The sequence below is a fragment of the Carcharhinus amblyrhynchos genome, chromosome 26 (genome assembly GCF_965287045.1).
Source record: "Carcharhinus amblyrhynchos chromosome 26, sCarAmb.v2.hapA, whole genome shotgun sequence".
In the NCBI taxonomy this organism is placed as follows: Eukaryota; Metazoa; Chordata; class Chondrichthyes; order Carcharhiniformes; family Carcharhinidae; genus Carcharhinus; species Carcharhinus amblyrhynchos.
The window spans coordinates 3,178,868-3,203,228 of NC_137349.1; the positions used below are offsets into that span (position 1 = coordinate 3,178,868).

The following is a 24,361-nucleotide window of genomic DNA, read 5'->3' on the forward strand; positions in this document are numbered from 1 at the left end:
TCGGCCCTCCAAGCCTGCACCGACTAAAACCCCCTATGCTTCTGGGCGCCATATCCCTCTATTCCCATCCTATTTATGTACTTGTCAAGACGCCCCTTAAAAGTCACTACCGTATCCGCTTCCACTACCTCCACCGGCAACGAGTTCCAGGCACACACCACTCTGTTTAAAAAAAAACTGCCCCGTACGTCTCTTTTAAAACTTGCCCCTCGCACCTTAAATCTATGCCCCCTAGTAATTGGCTTTTCCACCCAGGGAAAAAGCTTCTGACTATGCATTCTGTTCATACCTCTCAGTCTTGTAGACTTCTGTCAGGTCTCCCCTCAACCTCCATTGCTCCAGTGAGAACAAACCAAGTTTCTCCAACCTCTCCCCATAGCTAATGCCCTCCATACCAGCCAACATCCTGGTAAATCTTTTTTCTGTACCCTTTCCAAAGCCTCCATTTTCTTGTAGGGTGGCGACCAGAATTGAACATTATATTCCAAGTGTGGCCTCACTAAGGTTCTATAAAACTTCAACATGATTTGCCAATTTTTACACTCAATACCCCAGCGAGGAAGGCAAGCATGCCGTGTGCCTTCTTGACTACCTTCTCCACGTGCATTGCCACTTTGAGTGACCTGTATACCCAGATCCCTTTGCCTATTAAATGCATGCCCTATGACAAGTTAAATCAAGACTATGATCGGTGTTTGTTTTGAATATAAAACAAAGCTCTGTGTACTTATGGATATATTTGTAAACACACTTATGTCTTGTCATTTTGAAGTGAATAGATGTTTTCTATGGATCATCCACAGATGATACTATTATGAAATGCAACATCTTTTGACGTACACATCACTTAGTTGGCTCAGATATGCTCTCACTGTTCCACTGAATGAAGAAAAACAATCAGATTCCATTAGTCTCCAAATTCAACTTTTTTAGGGGTTGGAAACATCTAGTTTAACTTTTGTATGATAGTCGAGACTGAAGAATCGAGTTAATAGTAAAATTCTGAATTACTTCATATCATTAAGAAACAAAGTCTGAAGAATTTTCTGAAATTGTCCATTTGAATTGATGTGCTGTTTCATCATTTAATTTTCTTCTCAGTTCTAAACCTCACCCCCACCCTAATTTCTGATTTCCTTAAGCTTGTTCCTTGCTTAGTGTACAATTGCAATGGGGGCATTTGGTCATTGTTTAGGTCTGAGCTTTGATAATGAGTGTGGTAGTTATTTGCCTGTGTAATCACTGCAACTGAGTTGCCTCTTGTCCCATCCAAAATCATTTGACAGGAATCACTCATTACTCAATCGCAAGCAGGAATGATCAATTTGCAATCCCAAACATAGGGAGTTGCTCTTTTGGCTCAGTTTTTTTCAATTAATCCTTAATTTCTGGGGGGAAACTGCAAAATGTTGCGCTACAAGGGAGAGAGCTCACTGGTGAGTAGCCAGTTAAATAGTACTAGGTTTATCACTTATAGTTTGTACAGTCATTTTGTGCTATACGCTCGTCAGAGTAGAAGTAGCAAGATAAATTGGATGACTGTGACTGAAGTGATGGTGTGAGGTGGAGGATTTCAAATTCCTGGGACATTGAGATAGGTTCTGGGGGAGGTGGGATCAGTACAAACTAGACAGGTTGCACCTAGGCAGGCTGGGAGGATGCCCAAGGGGGAAGTATTTGCTAGAGTGGTTGGGGAAGATTTAAAATGATGTGGGTATGCCGGCGTTGGCCATTCACCTGACGAAGGGGGTAAGAACATAAGAACATAAGAAATAGGAGCAGGAGTAGGCCATCTAGCCCTTCGAGCCTGCCCCGCCATTCAATAAGATCATGGCTGATCTGTCGTGGCTCAGTTCCACTTTCCCGCCCTCTCCCCATAACCCTTAATCCCTTCTCTTATCAAAAACCCATCAACCCGCTTCTTAAAAATATTTAGCGAGGCAGCCTCCACCACTTCAACGGGCAGAGAATTCCAGAGATTCACCACCCTTTGAGTGAAGAAGTTCCTCCTCAACTCCGTTCTAAACCGCCTCCCCTTTATCTTGAGGCTGTGCCCCCTAGTCCTACTGTCTTTTTTGAGCGGGAAGAGTCTCTCCACCTCTATCCTATCCATCCCATTCATCATCTTATACGTCTCAATGAGATCTCCCCTCGTTCTTCTAAACTCTAACGAGTACAAGCCTAGTTTATTCAGCCTCTCCTCATAGCTCAATCCCCTCAACTCCGGTATCAGCCTAGTAAACCTCCTCTGCACTCCCTCCAGGGCCAAAATATCCTTGCGCAGGTGCGGCGCCCAAAACTGCACACAGTACTCCAGCTGCGGCCTCACCAATGCCCTATACAGCTGCAGCAAGACCTCCCTACTTTTATATTCAATCCCCCTCGCTATGAAGGCCAGCATCCCATTCGCCTTCCTGACCACCTGCAAGCTGGGGAAAGTAGACTGAGAGTAAGCTTGCTGGGAACATAAAAATTAAGACTAAAAGTGAAAATAGGTATGTGAAGAGAAAAAGATTGGTAAAAACAAATGTACACTCTTGCTGTCAGAAACAGGAAGTTTGTAATGGAAAACAAAGAAATGGTTGATCGACTAAATTGGTTGTGCCTTCATAAAGGACACAGATGACATAGCAAAAATGATTGGGACACGGTTCATTGAGAGGAAGGAATAGAAAGAAATCAATCTTAGTGGAGAAATGGTGTTGGAGAAATTGATTGAAGGCCAGTAAGTCTCCAGGGCCTGATAATCCACCTCCCAGTGTATTTGAGGAAACAGGCCTAGCAAAAAATGATGCATTAGTGGTCATCTTTCAAGATTCTACTGACTCTGGAACAGTTCCTAGAGATTGGAGGGAAGCTAATGTAACCCCACTATTTAAAAGGGGAGGTAGAGAGAAAACAAGGAATTATAGACCAGTCATCTTGATGTCAATAGTGAGAAAAGTTCTAGAGTCCGTTATTAAAGATTTTATAGGAAAACACTTGTAAAACAGTGGCAGGATTAGGCAGAATCAGCATGGATTTATGAAAGGCACATCATGCTTGACAAATCTGGATTTCTTAGAGGATGTTAGTTGGGGTCTTTTAAGAGACTTCTGGATGAGTACATGGGATTTATTGGGATTGAGGATTATAGATAGGCCTAGTAGGTAGGGATATGATCAGTGCAACTTGTGGGCCAAAGGGCCTGTTTGTGCTGTAGTGTTCTATGATGTAACTAGCAGAGCTGAAGAGGAAGGGCTGGTGAATATGGTTTAATTGGACTTTCAGAAGGCTTTTGATAAAGTCCTACATAAGAGATTAGCATGTAAAATTGCAACGTATGGAGTTGAGGCGCATATATTAGTTGGATAGAAAACTGGTTGGCAGATAGGAAACAAAGAATAGGAATAAACAGGTCATTTTCTGAATGGCAGGCAATGTTTGGTAAGATACTGCAGGGATTAGTGCTGGGAGCCCAACTATTCACTATATATGTTAATGATTTAGATGAGGGAATTAAATGTAACATCTCCAAATTTGCAGACGACACAAAGCTGGGTGGGAGGGTGAGCTGTGAGGAAGATGCAGAGATGCTTCAATATGATTTGGGCAAATGCACGGCAGATGCAGTATAATGTGGATAAATACAATATGCATTTTGTAGCAAAAACAGGAAGGTAGATTATTATCTGAATGGCTGTAGTGTGGGAGAGAGGAATTTGCAATGAGATCTGGATGTTCTTGTACACTCGTTGCTGGAAGTAAACATACAGGTGCAGCAGGTGGTGAAGAAGACAAATGTTATGTTTGCCTTCATAGTGAGAGGGTTTGGGCATAGGGTAAGGGATGCCTTGCTGCAGTTATCCAGGATCTTGGTGAGACCACACCTGGAATAGTGTGTGCAGCTTTGGTCTCCTTTCCTGAATCAGGATGCTCTTGTTCTAGAAGGAGTGCAGAGATGGTTTACCAGACAGATTCCTGGGATGGCGTGACTGATGTATGAGGAGGGATTGAGTCAATTAAGAGTATATTCACTGCTGTTCAGAAAAATGAGCGGGAATCTCATGGAAACTGTAAAAGTCTAACAGGACTAGATAGGGTAAATGCAAGAAGGATTTTCTTGATGGTGGGGTGTCTAGAACCAGGGGTTAGTTCCTGATGGGGTGTCCAGAGCCGGGGTTACAGTCTAAGGATACAGAGTAAACTGTTTACGACTGGGATGAGAAGAAATGTGGTGAGCATGTGGAATTCGCTGAAGTAAACATGCAGGTGCAGCAGTTGAAGAGGCTAAAACATTGTATATTTTCAAGAAATAACTAACTAGAGCTAAAGCTCTTGAGATGGAGAAACAAAGGAAATGGATGAAAGATGGGATCAAGCTATTGAGTTGGATAATCAACCATGATAATGGATTGTGGGGCAGGCTTGAAAGGCTGAATGTCCTACTCTCCTACTTTCTACGTATCTATATGAAAGGAATCATTCAAACCCTATGAGCTAAAGGACTGTTGATCACAATTAGCAAAAGTTCACTGGTTTTTTGGCTTCAAATTTATTTGGTTGAGTTGTGATAATTCGTGATTATTTTGACATCTTGAATTACAAGCAGCAAGTCTACAATTGTGAATTCCTTAATCGTGTAAATTGCATTGTTAGGCCTTCATTAAACAACTACTTAAATGATTCTTCACTCTCTGTATGTCAGTGTGTGACTTTACATGATCAAGAACTGGTAGCATTAGATTGTTTAAAAACCTTGCTAATATAAAGAATTGACTGGGTTGACATGACTCTCCTGTGGTCATACTCTTTGAGTAGAAGTTTGGTGGAGATTGATAAGTTATAAACTGTAGGTTATATTTATTTGCAAAAGGAAGGTTGCAACAGAAAATTAACATAGAATTTCACTTCATACAACTTTTAACACGTGCCTTGGATAAAAATAAGGCAATATTTAATTCTTAAATTAGGACTGTAACTGTAATAAAATCTGTACATAAGGTTTTATAAAACCATAATGTGATCTGTAAGTCCAATTCTACCTGGACTGAAGTGTGGTGGTACAAGAAGAACTGGAAAATTGGGAGAGGCTCATCATATTCCCATCTAGAACTGACAGCTCTCAGCTACAGAGCTGTCGACCAAGTCCTCCAAAATCTGTATCAAATCTTTCATCTATTCCCAGAACAAAACCCAAAGGAGAGAACCTCAGTATCAGAATCCGCTTATTCGGCAGACCACTGTAACTTCCACTTTACAGTCTGAATAGACAATATTAATTAAATTGTTCTCATGATCTTGGAATATAATCCTTGTTAACCCTGGAGGGAGTGCAGAGGAGGTTTACTAGGCTGATACCGGAGTTGAGGGGATTGAGCTATGAGGAGAGGCTGAATAAACTAGGCTTGTACTCGTTAGAGTTTAGAAGAATGAGGGGAGATCTCATTGAGACGTATAAGATGATGAATGGGATGGATAGGATAGAGGTGGAGAGACTCTTCCCGCTCAAAAAAGACAGTAGGACTAGGGGGCACAGACTCAAGGTAAAGGGGAGGCGGTTTAGAACGGAGTTGAGGAGGAACTTCTTCACTCAAAGGGTGGTGAATCTCTGGAATTCTCTGCCCGTTGAAGTGGTGGAGGCTGCCTCGCTAAATATTTTTAAGAAGCAGGTTGATGGGTTCTTGATAAGAGAGGGGATTAAGGGTTATGGGGAGAGGGCGGGAAAGTGGAACTGAGCCACGACAGATCAGCCATGATCTTATTGAATGGCGGGGCAGGCTCGAAGGGCTAGATGGCCTACTCCTGCTCCTATTTCTTACGTTCTTAAATCAATTTATCTCAATAGTACTATTATCTACCTTTTGAAAATCAGCCTCTGGTGCTCATTTCTGGGATCTACGGAACAAAGGAACAAAAAGACACAGCTGGGCAATTCTCTTTGTGTGTGGTAATCAAAATTCAAGTACCCCCAGCCCCATTTCTTACATAGATATTGAAAATATGTTGGCTTTGTTATTTGAAATTTGACATTGAGAGCTGATTTCTTGTGGCATATCTAATAATCTCTTGAACTAGATAGTCAGGCTCCTCTGAGAATGCAAGCATTAGATTAAGGTGTATCATGTATATAGTTTTCAGATAAATATTTTTTCTCATCAGTCTAATTATTTTGCAAATTTTTGTTTCTGTAAATTTTCATTCGCTACCTGAAAATAATGGTGTGGAGATGCCGGTGTTGGACTGGGGTAAGCACAATAAGACGTCTCACAACACCAGGTTAAAGTCCAACAGGTTTATTTGGCAGCACAAGCTACAAGTTTTCGGAACACTGCCTCTTCATCAGATGAGTGGGACTCCAAAAGCTTGTGGCTTGTGCTACCAAATAAACCTGTTGGACTTCAAACTGGTGTTGTGAGACTTCTTACTGAAAATAATGGGAGAGCCTCATACGAAAGGTTAAGTGATAGAAACCAAATTGGTCAAATCATAGAATCCTTACAATGCAGACGATGACTGTTCAGCCCATAGAATCTGCACCAACTTTCTGACGGTGTGTCTTACCCTGGCCCTCTCCTCCACCCTTTCCCCATAACCCCGCACATTCGTCATGTATGATCTATCTAGCCTACACATCTTGAGACACTAAAGGGCAATTCTTTTTAGCGTGGCCAATCCACCCAGCCTGCACATCTTTGGACAGTGAGAGGAAATTGGTGCACCCAGAGAAAACCCTCATAGAGAAGGGGAGAATGTGTAAAATCCACATGCAACCAAGGTGGAAATTGAACCTGAGTCCCTGATGCTGAGACAGCAGTACTAACCATTGTACTATCATGCTGTCCCTTGCATCATGCAAATGAAACACATTGTGCAGAAGAAAAGTATTGCATGTTCACTTCTCCTTTCCTTCTGCAGAGCTTCAGCTTCTTGAGTAGAAATGGGAAGGTGATGGCATTGTGGTATTATCGCTGGACTATTAACCCAGAAACTCAGCTAATGTTCTGGGGACCCAGGTTCAAATCCCACCATGGAAGATGGTGGAATTTGAATTCAATTAAAAAATCTGCATTTAAGAATCTGTTGATGACCATGAAACCATTGTTAATTGTTGGTAAATCCAATCTGGTTCACTAATGTCCGTTAGGGAAGGGAATCTACTGTCCATACCTGGCCTGGCCTACACGTGACTGCAGATCTACAACAAAGTAAAAGTAAAGTTTACTTATTAGTCACATGTACGGCTTACATTAACATTGCAATGAAGTTGCTGTGAAATTCCCCTAGTCGCCACACTCCGGTACCTATTCGGGTCAATGCAGTTAACCAGCACGTCTTTCAGACTGTGGGAGGAAACTGGCACCTGGAGGAAACCCACGCAGACATGGGGAGAACATACAAACTTCACAGACAGTGACCCAACCTGGGAATCGATTCCGGGTCCCTGGCACTGAGGCAGCAGTGCTAGCCACTGTCGTCCCTGTGGTATGGTTGACTCTCAACTACCCTTGGGCGACTAGGCATGGCAATAAATCATGACCAGTCTGGAAAGTATCAGGGAGAAGGAGGTTCCGAGGGACACTTGTGGGTTGAACTGTGTCTGTTTCAATGCTAGGAGTGTGACAGGGAAAACGGATGAGCTTAGGGCCTTGATGTGTGTGAGGCAGTTAGATGTGGTGGCTGTAACAGAGACATGGTTAAGGGAAGGGCAGGACTGGCAGCTGAATGTTCCTGGGTACAAGTGTTTTAGGTGTGACAGAAGAGGGTTGAAGAGAGGTGGAGGGGTGGCACTGTTGGTAAAGGAAAACATTACAGTAGTGCAGAGGGAGGACAATATGGAAGAGATAGGGATTGAGTCGCTGTGGGTGGAGTTGAGGAATAAAAAGGGAGAGATTACATTGCTAGGGGTGTACTATAGGCCACCCAACAGCCCGAGGTCAGTGGAGGAAGGTATTTGCAGGGGCATTTTGGATAGGTGCAGGAAGAATAGGGTGGTTGTAGTGGGTGACTTTAATCTTCCTGGAGTGAATTGGAGGGGGCCTAGAGCTGGGGGTACGGAGGGAGAGGAGTTTGTGAAATGTGTTTTGGAAGGGTCTCTAGAGCAGTATGTAACTAGTCCGACTAGGGGAGGGGCTATACTGGATTTAGTGTTGGGTAATGAGCCGGGGCAGGTGGGAGAGGTAGAGGTAGGTGAACATGTGGCTAATAGTGACCACAAGTCCGTCTACTTTAGGATAAAAATGGAAAGGGACGAGTGCCGGCCGAACGGGAGTGTGCTGAACTGGGGAAAGGCGAGCTATAGCAGGATTAGGAGGGAGCTGCAGGACACTGATTGGGAAGGACTGTTAGCTGGTAAGTCCACGGTTGGCAAGTGGGAGGCTTTTAAAGGCAAAATGAAATGGTTGCAGGGGAGGTATGTTCCGGTTAAGAGGAAGGATGGGAAAGGTAGGATTAGAGAGCCGTGGATTACAGGGGGTATCGAAGACTTGGTCAGGAAGAAGAGGGAGGCGTATGTTAGGTCGAAACGACTGGGTACGGAGAGTGCGCTGGAGGAATATAGAGAGAGTAGGAGGGAGCTAAAAAGGGGAATTAGAAGGGAGAAGAGAGGGCATGAAATGGCTTTGGCTGGTAGGATTAAGGAGAATCCAAAGGCATTTTATTCCTATATTAGGAGCAAGAGAGTAGTTAGAGGGAAAATTGGTCCTCTTAGGGACAAAAGCGGGGAGTTATGTATTGAGTCGGAGGGAATGGGGGAGCTGAATGAATACTTTGCGTCGGTATTCACAAAGGAGAGGGGTTCGGAATCGTGCGGTCTGTTAGAGGGAGCTGAGGATCAGCTGCAGGAAATATCTATCACGAGGGAGGAAGTGCTAGGGCTTTTAGGTAGCATAAGGATGGATAAAGCTCCGGGGCCTGATGGTATTTATCCCAGGCTGCTTAGGGAGGTGAAAGATGAAATTGCTGGGCCTCTGGCGCAAATCTTTGTCTCTTCTTTGGACACAGGTGAGGTCCCAGAAGACTGGAGGGTGGCAAATGTGGTACTGCTGTTCAAAAAAGGTAGTAGGGATAACCCTGGGAATTATAGGCCGGTGAGTTTGACATCGGTGGTAGGGAAATTAATGGAAAAAGTACTTAGGGGTAGGATGTATGAGCATTTGGAGCGTTGCGGTCTGATTGGGGATACGCAACATGGCTTTGTTAGAGGGAGGTCTTGCCTTACGAATCTGGTGGAATTCTTTGAGGAGGTGACAAAAACGGTTGACGATGGGCAAGCCGTTGATGTCATCTATATGGATTTCAGTAAGGCGTTTGACAAAGTCCCTCATGATAGGCTGGTAGAAAAGGTTAAGGCGCATGGGATACGGGGTCAGGTAGCTAGGTGGATTGAGAACTGGCTGGGCAATAGGAGACAGAGGGTAGTTGTGGAGGGGACTTTGTCCAGCTGGAGGCCAGTGACCAGTGGTGTGCCGCAGGGCTCGGTACTGGGACCTCTCCTCTTTGTAGTCTACATAAATGACTTGGAAGAGAGCGTAGGTGGTGTGATCAGCAAGTTTGCTGATGACACCAAGATGGCAGGGTTGGCGGGTACTGAAGTGGATTGTCAGGTGATACAACAGGATATAGATAGGTTGGTGCATTGGGCAGATAGGTGGCAGATGGAATTTAATCCTGACAAATGTGAGGTGATGCATTTTGGAAGGAATAATGTAGAGAGGAGCTATGTGATTAAAGGTAGACAAATTAGGAGTATAGAAACACAGAGGGACCTGGGAGTGCAGGTTCACAAATCCATGAAGGTTGTGACACAAGTGGAGAAAGTTGTCAGGAAGGCTTATGGAATGCTAGCCTTTATAGGAAGAGGTATAGAGTTTAAAAGCTGCCGTCTAATGCTTCAGTTGTATAGAACGTTGGTTAGACCGCATTTGGAGTACTGCGTCCAGTTCTGGTCACCTTGCTACCGGAAGGACGTGGAGGCTCTGGAAAGGGTGCAGAGGAGGTTTACCAGGATGTTGCCTGGCATGGAGGGGTTGGGTTACGAGGAAAGGTTGGACAAACTGGGACTGTTCTCTTTGGAAAGACGGAGATTGAGGGGTGACATGATAGAGGTATATAAGATACTGAAGGGAATAGACAGGGTCAATAGTGAGAGACTGCTCCCTAGATTGGTTACGAATACAAGAGGACATGATTTAAGGGTGAGGGGGGAGAGGTATAATTTGGATATGAGAGGAAGGTTCTTTACGCAGAGAGTAGTGGGGGTATGGAACGCGCTACCGAGTGGGGTGGTGGAGGCGGGAACGTTGGACTCGTTTAAGGTTCAGTTAGATAGGCACATGAGTGAAACGAGGATGGAGGGTTATGGTAGGGGTTATTGAATAAGGGTTAGAACCTCGGGAGACACCGGAAAGGCAGGCTTGTGATTAACGTTTTTGTCTTTTCACTCCGCAGGTGGAGGTCCACCTCGTTGTCAAACGAGGGGCATGCACACGGTGGGTTGTGCGTGGGCTGCTCCTGGAGGTTCCGGGAGTGGCCTAGTACTTCGTGTCGGTGTGTGTGCTTGATCCTGGACCGGTAGACGGGCGCCGCAACAGCTCGGTGACTAGCACTGCTAGCTGTGCAGATACATGGATTTGGACCTGTGTCTGTGGGAGTTTGTGCATTCTCCCTGTGGTTGCGTGGGTTTCCTCCGGGCGCTCCGGTTTCCTCCCACACCCCAAAGATGTGCTGTTAGGCTGATTGGTTTTACCAGATTGACACTATTCTCCCCTGAATCTGGCTAAGTCAGGGGTTCTATTTGTAGATACGCAGGGTAGAATAGGTGTAGGGTGATGCGGCGGTGCGGGCTTGTTGGGCCGAAGGGCCTGTTTCCCATGCTGGGTTGTTCTTTGTTCTTTGTCTGCGACGCCCATGTCCCATCAAAGAGTTTTAAAAATTGTACCTGATCGTTGCCAGTGTAAATAGACTTAAGAAATTAGAAGAGTGGATATCCTTCAGGAATAATTCAATTTGGTAAATTTTAACCACATCAGCCTACTCCCAGTCAGCAAAATGATGGAATGTGTCCACCAATGCTATTAAATGACACTGATGTTTACCAAGGAACTATACACTAGTGTTCCATGAGCCACTTAATTCCAGGTCTCATACAACCTTGCTTCAAACATAAATAATGGCACTGAGTTCCAGAGATGAGGTGAGAATGACTGCCTTTGACATCAAGGCACCAATTTGAAATGAACCAGTATCATCTTTCCAAATGTTTCTGCAATTCATTTACTAAAATATCCAGACCAAATTTGTGCAGCATTTGTTTGAATTGTTTGCCTTGGGCTACAATTAGTTACTGTCTTCCAAAAGTTATTTGGAAATTGGTAATTTTTAAAATTTTCAGAATAGTGCTGTTGATTTGCATTTGTTAACTTCAATCTCTCAGTTCATAAAAAAAAATTGATGTTAGATGTTGGAGATTGTTTTCATAATGCAGCAACAATACCCTTTATAGATAATAAATATTAATGCAGTAGTTGAATTCCTTTAGTCCATTTTTACTTTATTTTAAAGTAAATGACATAACCAGATGAGGCTCGTTATTGTATGCAAAAGGTGCTCTAAGATAATTGCAGCAGCCAAGTAAGAGGAGTGTACTGGTGACTTGAGATCTAAAGATACATCACATGATATGTTAAAGCTGTACAAAACAATCTGTGTTTATATGGCGCCTCTAATTAGAACATCTCTACCCCGTCTATTGCAAAATATTAACATGGTTTGGAACAAAATTGCCGAAAGAAAAGGCCTATAAACTGGTATGAAGAAATAGGTTTTTTTTTACAAAAATCTCAGAAGCCATAAGATGTATGGCAGCTCTACTGTAATTTTGCTTTTTCCTTCAAATTAATTCTGCATTTGTTACAGCAAGATAGTGGTGCATATTTTTGAAATTTATAATGGGTACTGAAGTACAGGTCAAATCACAGTAAAGCTATCCTGATAAATTCACTGGTGCTCTTCAGCTACTTTCCAGGCAACATAGAAGTTTGAATTTATTTATTAGTGTCATAAGTAGGCTCTCATTAACACTGCAATGAAGTTACTGTGAAAATCACCTAGCCGCCACACTCCAGCTCCTGTTTGGGTATATATACTAAGGGAGAATTTAGCATGCCAATGCACTTAATCCACACATCTTTTGGGTTGTGGGAGGAAACCTGGGCACCTGGAGGAAAGCCATGCAGATATGGGGAGAACATGCAAATTCCACACAGCCATAGAAGCCTGATTCACAACAATTACTGGGTTGATTTTTTTATCCACTTAGAGAGTGGGATAGCTTGATCTTGGGTTTGGACGTAGCTTGGCGCAACATTGAGGGCTGAAGGGTTTGTACTGAGCTGTACTGTTCTATGTTCTAATTAAAAATATTTAATATGATTCAAATGTGTGATGATTCTGTTAATTTGGCATTTTGTTTTCAGCTAGGAAACTCATGTTAAAATCTTTGTTATAGTTTGTAATTTAAATGCAAGCAAAAGACAGGAATGCCTTAAGAAATAAGTTCGTAGAATCATAGAACCCTACAATGCAGAAAGAGGCCCTTCGGCCCATCGAGTGTGCACCGACCACGATCCCACCCAGGCCCTACCTCCAAATCCCTACATATTTTACCCGCTAATCCCTCTAACCTACGCATCTCAGGACACTAAAAGTCAATTTTATCATGGCCAATCAAGCTAACCTGCACATCTTTGGACATCCAAGGATTTTTTTATTGGCCAGTGTGTTAATGGGAACTCCAATTTATAATAATGCTACAAGTATACAACTGCAAGCCAAAAGCTGACCAGAGGGGAAGCTTGTATTTTGTATGTTTTCCACCTTGTAAGCATTCTTCTGGGTCCCATTCCTCCCGCACCCCAAGTAGATATATGGAGCTCCTGCATTTTTTTCTATAAGTTCTTGACATCAGGTTCCTTAGTTGAGTGAACAGACTGGTTTTGCACAAACTACGAATGGAAACTAGATGGCACCAGTGGTTAAATTTGTTTCTCCAAATTTTAAGCTTTATATTTTGTGGTTATTGCAGCTTTAATGCAGCCTTTGAACCCATGAATTTAAATACAAGTGAGAATAAGTCCTGTCTTCCATAATCTTCATACACTGCATATCCAGGTTTTATGTTATCTGATACAAAATGTTAGACCTTGTATGCAGAATAAATGATTGCATCTAACCCAAAACTTCCAGTGTATTGCTTTGTAAAATTTTAATTAATTCCTTGTTCTGCCATTTTAGTGGAGACCAGAGAATTCCATTGTAACTAACCCTTTCCACAGGACTGAAAATGCAGTATGTATTAAATTAGCTTTCCGTGTACAGTCTGATTTGAAGGAATTTTCAAAAGAAAATGTTTAGCTGATCTGCTAAAACCACTTGAACATTGAAATTGGTGAAAACCAGGAGTTTTGTACACTGTCCATTGAGCATTTGGTGATTGTCTCGTCGTGTTGAATACTTTGCATCTAATTAAATTTTATGATGTATTCACCACTCTTTGGAAGCCCATTTGGTTTGATAGAATAGACATTCTGGGAACTGTCCATATCTTGTGCACAACCCTCTTCTTACAAGTGATGTCATCTCATTATCTTAAAGGGTAGCTAAAACTGAACATTCTGAACTTGACTGCAACAGATTATAAATTAGTTTGAAACAAGTTCAACCAAATTTCAGTAATGTGGAAAACATATCAGATTCCCTAGGTTGCTTTGTGTTAGTCCAGCTGGAAACTGCAATTCTGTTTATTTAAAGGTGCAGACATTGAATTTTGGAGACAAGTTAAAATATAAATAGCAGTTAACAAAATAGCTTCCTAATGCAGGGCATGAGTTTTTCCTCCTAAATCTGTGTATGTAATCTGGTGTAGTAAGTGTGTATGTCTTAAAAATCCTGACTTTCTTCCAACTTGAGCTGTATTTTTGTGCTATTTGGATCCATTATTTTGATGTCTATCTTGTATTCATAGAATCCCTACAGTGCAGAAAGAGGCCAATTGGCCCATCGAGTCTGCACTGACCACAATCCCATCCAGGCCCTACCCCAGTATCCACCACTATTCCCTCTAACATATGCATCTCAGGACACTAAGGGGCAATTTTAGCATGGCCAATGAACCTAACCTGTATGTCTTTGGACTGTGGGAGGAAACCGGAACACCCTGAGGAAACCCACGCAGACACGAGGAGAATGTGCACACTCCACACAGACTGTGACCCAAACCGGGAATCGAACCCAGATCCCTGGAGCTGTGAAGCAGCAGTGCTAACCACTGTGCTACAGTGCCGTCCATAATAATCTAAATAATTCAGCCTAATAATCAAAATAAATAATGATAATCATACAGTAAACACGCAGTAAGCCTTATAAAGTAGCTTTTCTTCAAACTTCATTTTCCATGTTGCCATACTAATTCATCTTTGAGAAAGAATGCATATGTAATAATAAAAGTGGAGTGTGTCATGTGATCTTTTATATACCAATTCAAACAAAAGAATATATAAATTTTTCAGTTGTAGTAAGGAGCACTTCTGAGGTATAGTTCTTTCCTGCCATAAAGACGCTTTTAAAAGGAGGCAAGACAATCTTGAATTTTTTTTCTCCCAGAAGTGAGAGGGGATCATAATACAATTTTCTGCTGTTTCCAACAGCAACAGTTCAACCCTCTGCAGCACCTTTTGGCAGGGAGACTGGCAAGGTTAAATGGTGCTGTCTTTGTACCAACCTATTGTTGTTGCACAATAAAAGTTGACATTGAAATGGGAGAAAATTGGACTGGAAAACTTGCATGAAATCGGGAAACACACGTGAACATTTCAAAGCTGGGAATAAGTTGACTAGATGGAGATTTTGGGCTGAGAGATGGAGAATATCTTACTAAAGGAAAATTTCAGTACTAACTGAAGTACGTACACATGCTTAAAGATTAGAGAGGAAAAGCAGCAAGGTATTTTACTTTGCGGGATAGCAGTAGTTTTCAGTAGTCTCAAGTATAACACATTTGCGTTGATCCTATTCTGTTCAGTTCAAGAAGCTGACCCTTAGAATCACAGCCTTCGTTATGGACGTATAATAAAGATTACTGTCAGCAGTGGCGCACACACATGCTTGAATGCACTGGAAGAGACACGTGGTAAATTAGTTTACCAAAAGGCAGGATGTTTGACTTAATGAAGCAGATCATGTTAGAAAGTAAACAAATTTGAAGCTTGCTTGTTTTCTCTCTCTCTATTTGGCCACTCTAAATGTTTATCAAAATAATTATTACATCATCCCTTTTTACCATTGATTTGCCCCCACAAGATTTTACTCAATATTAATTGATGTTGGTTTTGGCCAGAAGCTAATTTTCCATTGAGGGTTTTTATGTTTCTGTTTCATTTTCTAGAAATATATTTGTTTTATAGCTCAACAAAAGAAAAATGTTGAAGTCATGCAGGATGAATAATCAGATAAATTTTTTCATTGAACACATTACTGTCAAGGTGACTGTCAAGCTATGATGGAGTATGTGGCTGCAGGTGAAACAAAATGTGTAGATCAGCTCTCCTAAGAGATCATTGTTTGTATCATGGGACATAGCTGCACAATTCACTGAAATATGGAGGTCACAAGGAAATAGATTCCACCCCCACATCTCACAGAAAATAGAGTAGCCCCTGAGGGTTATTGCACATGTATATTGGGAAGCACATTCACAAATTCATCACTGGGGCTTCACATGCTGTCATTTTTGTATTCATGTGTTTTTCCATTGTTTATAGCTACCTTAGCGATTTGGATCGTATATCGGATCCTGCCTATCTGCCTACCCAGCAGGATGTCCTTCGAGTGCGAATCCCAACAACAGGCATCATTGAATACCCCTTTGACTTGCAAAGCATCATCTTCAGGTAGAAGGTGGTTTCTGAAAATCATTAACTGATTTTATTTCTGTTGCATTGGATTTTTGTGCATGTTCATTCTGGAAACATGATTATTATTGGAATTTAGCCTAATACTTCATATTTCAAATTTCATTTTTTTAAATAAGAATGATGAAATATTGCTGTGGAACTTATTTGCCTTATTCTGAGTTGTGTTTTTAGTACTGTTTTATTACAAGGCACTTTATTTAGGGTAAAGCTGATTCACATGCTGGTTTATCTTTAAAAAGTTCAGAGATAATTGAAGTCTAAAGAAAGGAACTTAAATATATTCAACAACAAAATTCATTTTTGTACTAGTTTGGAAATACTGCTACGAGAAGTTGGCCCAAGTATGGATAAGTAGGGCAGATCTCCATAGAAAATTAGGTCGTTCAGTTTAGAGTTGTTATTTTGGTCTACCTCTAAAGGCATCATTTGTCAAACTGGGTAGGCTGCCATGTACTAAACACCAGGGACTAAATGAACTGTGCCCAGAAGCTGCTTTTGTACAAAGAAAGTTAGTCTTGAAATTCCCTTTTCTTTGACCTAAAACTTGTGAAGTGCTAGTTTTTATTTTACCTTCTGTATTTCCAAACCTCCTTTTCATGGCGAGGTAATGAACGTTTAAGTTACCATCTTATGCAAGCTATTAATAGTAAAAATGTTAGTTAGTAAATATAGATAAATGATGATGCTTCACCCAATCAGAAATAGAATTTGAAATGCATTTAAATTGCAGGGCTTGACCCTGCTCGGTTTTGTTTATGAACATTTCACAGTTTCTGCCCCATATGTTCAATATATGAAGCACCAGCCCTGAAGAAGCTTTCAAATAGACAGTACTGAATTCCTCCTTTAGTTTGCCTTTTAATGTAACAATTTTTTACATGATTCATTCAGAGATTGTGGGCATCGCTGGCTAGGCCTGCATTTATTGCCCTTCCTATTTACTCTTAAGATGGCGTTAAACTTCTTTCTTGAAGCCACTATAGGCTATGTGGTCTAGGTACACCCCATATTGCTCTTAGGATTTTGTTTCAATGACAGTGAAGTAATGGTGATACAGTTCCAAGTCAGGATGGCATGTGGCTTGGAGGAGAACTTGAGGTGGTGGTGTTCTCATGTACCTGCTGCTCTTGGTCTTCTAAGTGGTGCAGATCGCAGATTTGGAAAGTGCTACTGAAGGAGGCTTGGTGAATTGTTACGGTGCATCTTGTAAATGGTACACATTGCTGCCGCTGTGCGAGGAAGTGAATGTTGAAGGTGGAGGATGGGATGCCAATTAAAAGGGTGCATTCTTATGGATGATGCCAAGCTGCTTGAGTGCCATTGGTGCTACACTCAAGGCAAGTCTAGTGTATTCTGTCAGACTCCTGATTTATGCCTTGTAGATGATGGACAGGCTTAGCAAAGTCAGGTGGTGAGTTCCTGTCTGCAGAATTCCCAGTTTTTGACCTGTTCTGGTTGCCATGGTATTCATATGACTGGGCCATTTCAGTTTCCGGTCGGTGGTAATCAGCACACTCTCTCGTTTCTTCTCTCCCTCTCTGTCTCTCTCTCTTTTCACCCCCACCCCCCCGCCCCCAAACCCCCAATTGCAAAGCTGTGAAATCATTACCCAGTGTGAAATCAGCTCCTTCCAGAGGTAAACTAAGAACAATTGCCACAGTAACAATTTTGTTCACTTAGTCATTCTATAAGTTAACCTTTCACAAGCGGAACAGGTTCATAAGCTCCATAATGAGCCCCTCGTATTGCTTTCTCTTTCTTCAAACCATCTGGAGCTCAAATCGCACCGTCAACCACAAACTGTGACTGAACAGCTCCAGTGACTCGCAAAATATTAATTTGTTTAATTCTGTTGGAAGAATTACAAAATACTTCTCCCTGAGAGATCAAAACTGAGAGACCTCCGGTAATCTGACTCACTAGCAGTATTCAAGGAAGAATCCCTTTGACTATCCTTTTGCACCCCAAGGTAAAAATATTAGATGCAGCGAGCCTCTTACAATTCCCAGTTTCATATACGATTTCCATGTGGAAATTCCTGCCACTTGCACCAGTGCCACTGTTTTAACAACCTTTTCCTTCACAGGTCTTGGTTTTTATATTCTATTCCCTGTCTTACAGCAATAAGAACATACAGGTTTCTTTACATAAATTTTATTCTCCATGCGCTCATCTTCCATAACTGAAACAGCTTTTGCCTTCTCCCAGTGGCACAGTGGTTAGCACTGCTGCCTCACAATGCCAGGGACCTGGGTTTGATTCCCGGCTTGGTTCACTGTGGAGTCTACATGTTCTCCCCGTGTCTGCATGGATCTCCTCCAGGTGCTCAGGTTTCCTCGTACAGTTCAAAAAAAATGTGCTGGTTAGGTAAGTTGGCTAAATTCCCCCTCAGTGTTCCTGAACGTGCACCCGAGTATGGCGACTTGGTGTAACTTCACAGCAACTTCATTGCAGTTTTAATGTCAGCCTACTTGTAGCACTAATAAATAAAATTTATATTGAAGCTCAGAGTGGAACTGGACTCATCATCCAAAGTACTCGACTGTCTTTGATCCCACGCCTAGCTGGTTCAAACTGTCCTATTTATTTCTCTCTTTAAAACTTTGTCTCTTTTCTTATCTCTTTCTTCCCTTGCTAACTTCTCTCGCAGGAGTTCAGGCTTTTGAATCTCCTCCTTTCCTCTTTCATGTTTGAGTTTGTTTTCCTGTACGCATTTCAACCTGCTTCACCTATAACTCAATTTTAGCTAACTTGAGCTTGTTATACCTGCCAAATTTTCTCCTAATTCCAAGTATTGTGCTATTACCTCAACTAGACCTGCTTTCTTAACTCCTGCTTTCAACTCTTCAACTTTTCTGCCGACGTGATTGATAAACATTTGATTAATTGTTGCAAGTCGTTTGGAGATGACGTTTCCCTCTCCTGAAAATTGTAGGAAGTGACAAAGCCATTCTGCTTTTCAATCAGGGTAGTAAAATTCATCATGGAAATCTCATCAGCCTTGACCTCGACAAGTCTGAGCGCGCATATTTGTCTGTGGAGTCAAAATCCCAGCAAGACCCCTAATTTATGATCTTGGATTGAACACGCAAATTTTTGATACAACCTGATGAGGGGCCAATGACCTTTTTGTTTCAACGAGACAAAGTTCAAGATTCCACATACTAAGTCAATAAAGCCACAAGATTCCACAACTCTCAAAGAAAAAAAAATTACTGCACAAAGTCAGAAACTTAAAACAATTTACAATGCTCTTAATATTAAGAATCACCATGAGGTACATGCGAATTAATACACCACACCACAGGGTAAATGGCAAATACAATCAAAACAGCTCCCATGCATTGCTCAGCAACTCACCCAGAGTTGTTCAATCATGTTAAAAGTCTGACTGCCTTTGCAGGTTGTCACACTTCCCTACCATAGATCTAGACTTGGCATTCCTTCCAAAAGTCACTCCAATTTTGACTGCCTCAACAGCTGCTCACCACTCTCTCCACCCCACCCCCGACGAATTGAACCTTGTCTTCCAAAACAAAGTACCTCTGGATTCCCAAATTTTCATTTCAGCATCAAATCACAAGCACAATCCAGCTGTATAACTAGGTCAAGCAGAAGAACATTGTGCCAAAGGATTACCTTTGCCCCAACGGTGCACAGCACTGAGTCACCTACCTTCCACTGCCTTTTACCTCTCCAGGGCTTCTCCTGAGCTCTCATATTCTGCGTCTGTCTTCTGTAGCACTTTTAGACGACCTTTTAATTCAAGGTTTATTAATCGAATTAGTTGGTGGGATTTGAATTCCCGTTCCCAGAGCACTCGTATGGACCTTTGGATTACTGGCCCAGTGACATTACCATTACACTACTACCTCCCCATATTACAACTTGCACTGAAATGTGCTTAAGTTTCATTTTGATGCAAATGCCAGGATTAATAAAACTTTGTGCCATCTTTAGTTTGAAGGAATTCCTCCTGCCACGCCCTCATACGTATCCTTTTGGAATTTCTTAATGGCTGTGTGGCAAAGTAGTTAAGATATCAGTATCATTTTTGTTACAGGAAGCTCAACACAGTCTGTAAAATAGTACATTATTGACTAAGAAGGCCTGAGGGCAATGCTAAGAGCAATTTAACTTCAAAAGAGCATAATTCAATACCACTTGGATATTTGTATTTTGAGACCTCCAACATGAACCAAATTGCCATATATGTTAGATTTGGGGTGTTAGCATTTTAAATTACTTAGCAAAACATAGACATCACACACATTTTTGCTGTTCTTTTGTTCTCCAGTCGATGTTGCTTAATGAATAAACTTAATGTCAAATTATGCCACTTCAACATTGTTACTTGAAACATTTTATACACGTCAACTGCTTTGATTTAAAATTTGATTTTACATTTTCTATCAGTATTAATGTTGGCAGTAATTAAGTTCAAATAAATGAGTTACCACAGTCTTAAAATAATTCCTTTCAGAAAATCTAGGCTTTGGTGTATGCTCTGCATTGGTAGTTGAGAAGTATAATCATAGGACATGGACTATTGGGACTGATCTGTAATGGCACAATCCTATGAATTCAGAATGTTTGCATTTTTTGAGCATTTTCAGCTGACTGAGCAATTTGTGAGGAATTATCGCAATGAGTCCAATAGCAGATATGAGCCTATTGGTAAACTTTCCTGATAGGTCAAGGAAGGATTGAACCTACCACAGTTACTATAAGACTATACACCATAAGATGTAGGAGCAGAAATAGGCTATTCAGCTCATTGAATTTACTGCATCATACAATGAGATCATGACTCATTTGATGTAATCTTCAAGTCCACTTTTTTGCCTTATCCCCATAACCTTTGATTGCCTTGCTTATTAAAAATCTATCTCAGCCTTGAAAATACTGAACGACTTGGCCTGTACAGCCATCTGATGTAAAGAATTCCACAGATTCACTATTCCCAGAAGAAATTCCTCATCTGTCTTAAATGAGCGACCTATTACTCTGAGATTATTCCCTCTGGTCCTAGATTCTGCCACGAATGGAAACAACCTCTCAGCATCCATCCTTTCATGCCCCTGTGAATCCTGTATGTCTCAAGGTCGCCCCTCGTTCTTCTAAATTTCAGTGAGTAAAGGCCCAATCTACTTGATCTTTCCTCTTAAGAAAATTCCTCCATTCCTGGGATAAGTACTAGCAACAGTTTGGGAAGATTTAGCAGTGTTGTTTGGGTTACTTGCTCTCATCCTACTGCTGCAACCCTGCCCTCCCCCCCCCCCCCCCCCCCCCCCCCCAAATTGGTATTTCCCTTGAGATGGAAATTCCTTGATCCTGAAGAACTAATTTGCAGCTCTCCACTGTTTTCTGATATTCATCACCTTTGTCGTCCCATCATTCTGATATTTGTAAGTAGGCAATCACATAAAGCCAATGGCAACTTGCATTTATATAGGGATTTCAGAACATCCCAAGGTGCTTCACAAGAGCCTAATCAGACAAAAAACATTAGCTGGTGCAAGGGTGTCTTTTATAATGTAACTCCAGAAAGTGCTTGTACCATAACAACTATACAGCTTCAACTCAGGATTATTGGTGAATGCATTAAACTACAGGGAAGATGGTTGCTTGAGATTTTTATATCTTCCCAGGGCCTACAAAGTTCAAAATTGCTTAACGTTATGCTTTTGGCAGCCAATCTGGACTGTTTGGTGCTCTGCCACCTGATGTAAAATGTTAGAATCCGTCATTAAGGAGGAAATTGCGAGGCATCTTGAAGGGAATTGCTTGATAGGGCGGACGCAACACGGTTTCATTAAAGGGAAGTCGTGTCTGACAAATTTACTGGAGTTCTATGAGGATGTGTCTAGGGCAGTGGATAGAGGAGAGCCGGTGGATGTGGTCTTTCTGGATTTTCAGAAGGCGTTTGACAAGGTACCTCACAAGAGGTTATTGCAGAAGGTAAGGGGACATGGAGTTGGGGGTAGGGTGTTAGCGTGGATAGAGGATTGGTTGTCAAATAGGAGGCAGAGAGTGGGGGTCAATGGGTGCTATTCGGATTGGCGGTTGGTGACTAGTGGGGTGCCCCAGGGGTCGGTGTTGGGGCCTCAGCTATTTACCATTTATATAGATGATCTGGAGGAGGGAACCGAGTGCAGGGTGTCGAAATTTGCTGATGACACCAGGATTGGGGGAAAGGCAAATTGTGCGGAGGGTGTGGAGAGTCTGCAGAAGGATCTAGATAGGCTGGGCGAATGGGCCAGGAAATGGCAAATGGAATTTAATGTTGGCAAGTGTGAGGTGGTCCACTTTGGTAGGAAGGACTATTACATGGCGAAAAACTGCAGCAGGCGACGGTGCAGAGGGACCTCGGGGTCCTTGTGCATAAGTCGCAAAAACCCAGCTTGCAGGTGCAGCAGGTGGTCAGGAAGGCGAATGGGATGCTGGCCTTCATAGCGAGGGGGATTGAATATAAAAGTAGGGAGGTCTTGCTGCAGCTGTACAGGGCATTGGTGAGGCCGCAGCTGGAGTACTGTGTGCAGTTTTGGGCGCCGCACCTGCGCAAGGATATTTTGGCCCTGGAGGGAGTGCAGAGGAGGTTTACTAGGCTGATACCGGAGTTGAGGGGATTGAGCTATGAGGAGAGGCTGAATAAACTAGGCTTGTACTCGTTAGAGTTTAGAAGAATGAGGGGAGATCTCATTGAGACGTATAAGATGATGAATGGGATGGATAGGGTAGAGGTGGAGAGACTCTTCCCGCTCAAAAAAGACAGTAGGACTAGGGGGCACAGCCTCAAGATAAAGGGGAGGCGGTTTAGAACGGAGTTGAGGAGGAACTTCTTCACTCAAAGGGTGGTGAATCTCTGGAATTCTCTGCCCGTTGAAGTGGTGGAGGCTGCCTCGCTAAATATTTTTAAGAAGCGGGTTGATGGGTTCTTGATAAGAGAGGGGATTAAGGGTTATGGGGAGAGGGCGGGAAAGTGGAACTGAGCCACAACAGATCAGCCATGATCTTATTGAATGGCGGGGCAGGCTCGAAGGGCTAGATGGCCTACTCCTGCTCCTATTTCTTATGTTCTTATGTTCTTATAACCTATAGCTATTTTTTCACATTGTTTATAACTGCTTTTGCAATGTATTTTTCTTACAGTAATCAGAAAAATAATCACCTTGACAGCCATGGCTTTTGTTAATGTAATGTTATATTTCAATCCATGTGTAAAACATACTGCCAGTAAATTACTCTTCCATTGCTAATTGTAAGATTAGCTAGGACTTGTCCTTTTTGTCGGTGAAGCTATAAGCATGTTCCATTCAGAAATGTAGTTTTGATACACTAAAACAATTCTAGTATCAATCCAAATGCATATAACCAATTAGAAGTTTAAAAATTGCAAATGGGCCAGTTATTTTGGTCTTTCCCCACCACGCAAACAAATAGTCCTAATCATATTTACCCACCCTGTTTCCCATATTCTCTCATCCCCTTTTTTGTCATCTGTCTATCTTAAATTTTCTGCCTCAATCACAATGTAAAGAATATCCTTGATCTAAATCACTATTATTTAATCTTGTATCTATTGGCCTTGTCTTTGAGCGCGCATCTACTGCAGATAGACTAGATAAAAGCAAACCATCTCATTCTCTCTTAATTTTACACACTCCTTTCATATCGCCCTATCAGTATTGCTCACATGAAATAAGATCCAGATTTTCAAGCCAGCCTTCATATTTTCACCCACCAGGCATCACCTTAGTGTGCCTGCAGTGTGCTCTCTAAAGTTCAGTATTTTTCCTGTTGTGTGGAACTCAGTACTGCACGTGCTCCTCTAACTTTCTAAGCTTTAATAGAGTCATTTAATTTTTTTTGTTGTAGAGAAAGATGAACTAGCAGGCCTGATCAAACAGTTTTTTTCACTTGCTGTTTTCAGGTAAATCAGTCATAGAAATACTGTCAAGCTTAGAAAAAAATACTGATTGACCACTATACCCTGAGTGGGATATGTAATTCTTTGTATTTAGTGCATTATAGGATGATGGTTGGGAACAATTTATTTTTCTTCTCCTGAGTATGACCTCATTGTGCTTCTTTTTTTAGAATGGTGGACGTCGGAGGTCAGAGGTCAGAAAGAAGGAAATGGATACATTGCTTTGAAAACGTGACATCCATCATGTTTTTAGTAGCACTTAGCGAATACGACCAGGTTCTTGTAGAATCTGATAATGAGGTGTGTGGATGTTTTTTGAAGTGCCAGTCTTTAAATCAGTGTTGCATTTGAAACCAAAAATACTTGAATGTTAAACATAAACTGAGAAGTTCTTTGGTAGATTGAAAATATTGAGAGTTGGAATCTAGTGAAAAAATAATTGTGTGATACTGGTTAATTTTAGGACTTTTTGTATTTGAAT

The 24,361-nt window shown here is 41.8% G+C and overlaps 1 protein-coding gene across 1 annotated transcript in view; it reads left to right on the plus strand.

Moving 5' to 3' along the window:
• LOC145358598 (guanine nucleotide-binding protein G(q) subunit alpha) overlaps positions 1-24,361 on the plus strand; it is a 129,079-nt gene that overhangs the window by 94,923 nt on the left and 9,795 nt on the right. Inside the window, exons 4-5 of the mRNA XM_080212789.1 lie at positions 15,798-15,926; positions 24,051-24,180. Coding sequence (XP_080068915.1) covers positions 15,798-15,926; positions 24,051-24,180 — 259 coding nt within the window. The remainder of the gene's footprint in view (positions 1-15,797; positions 15,927-24,050; positions 24,181-24,361) is intronic.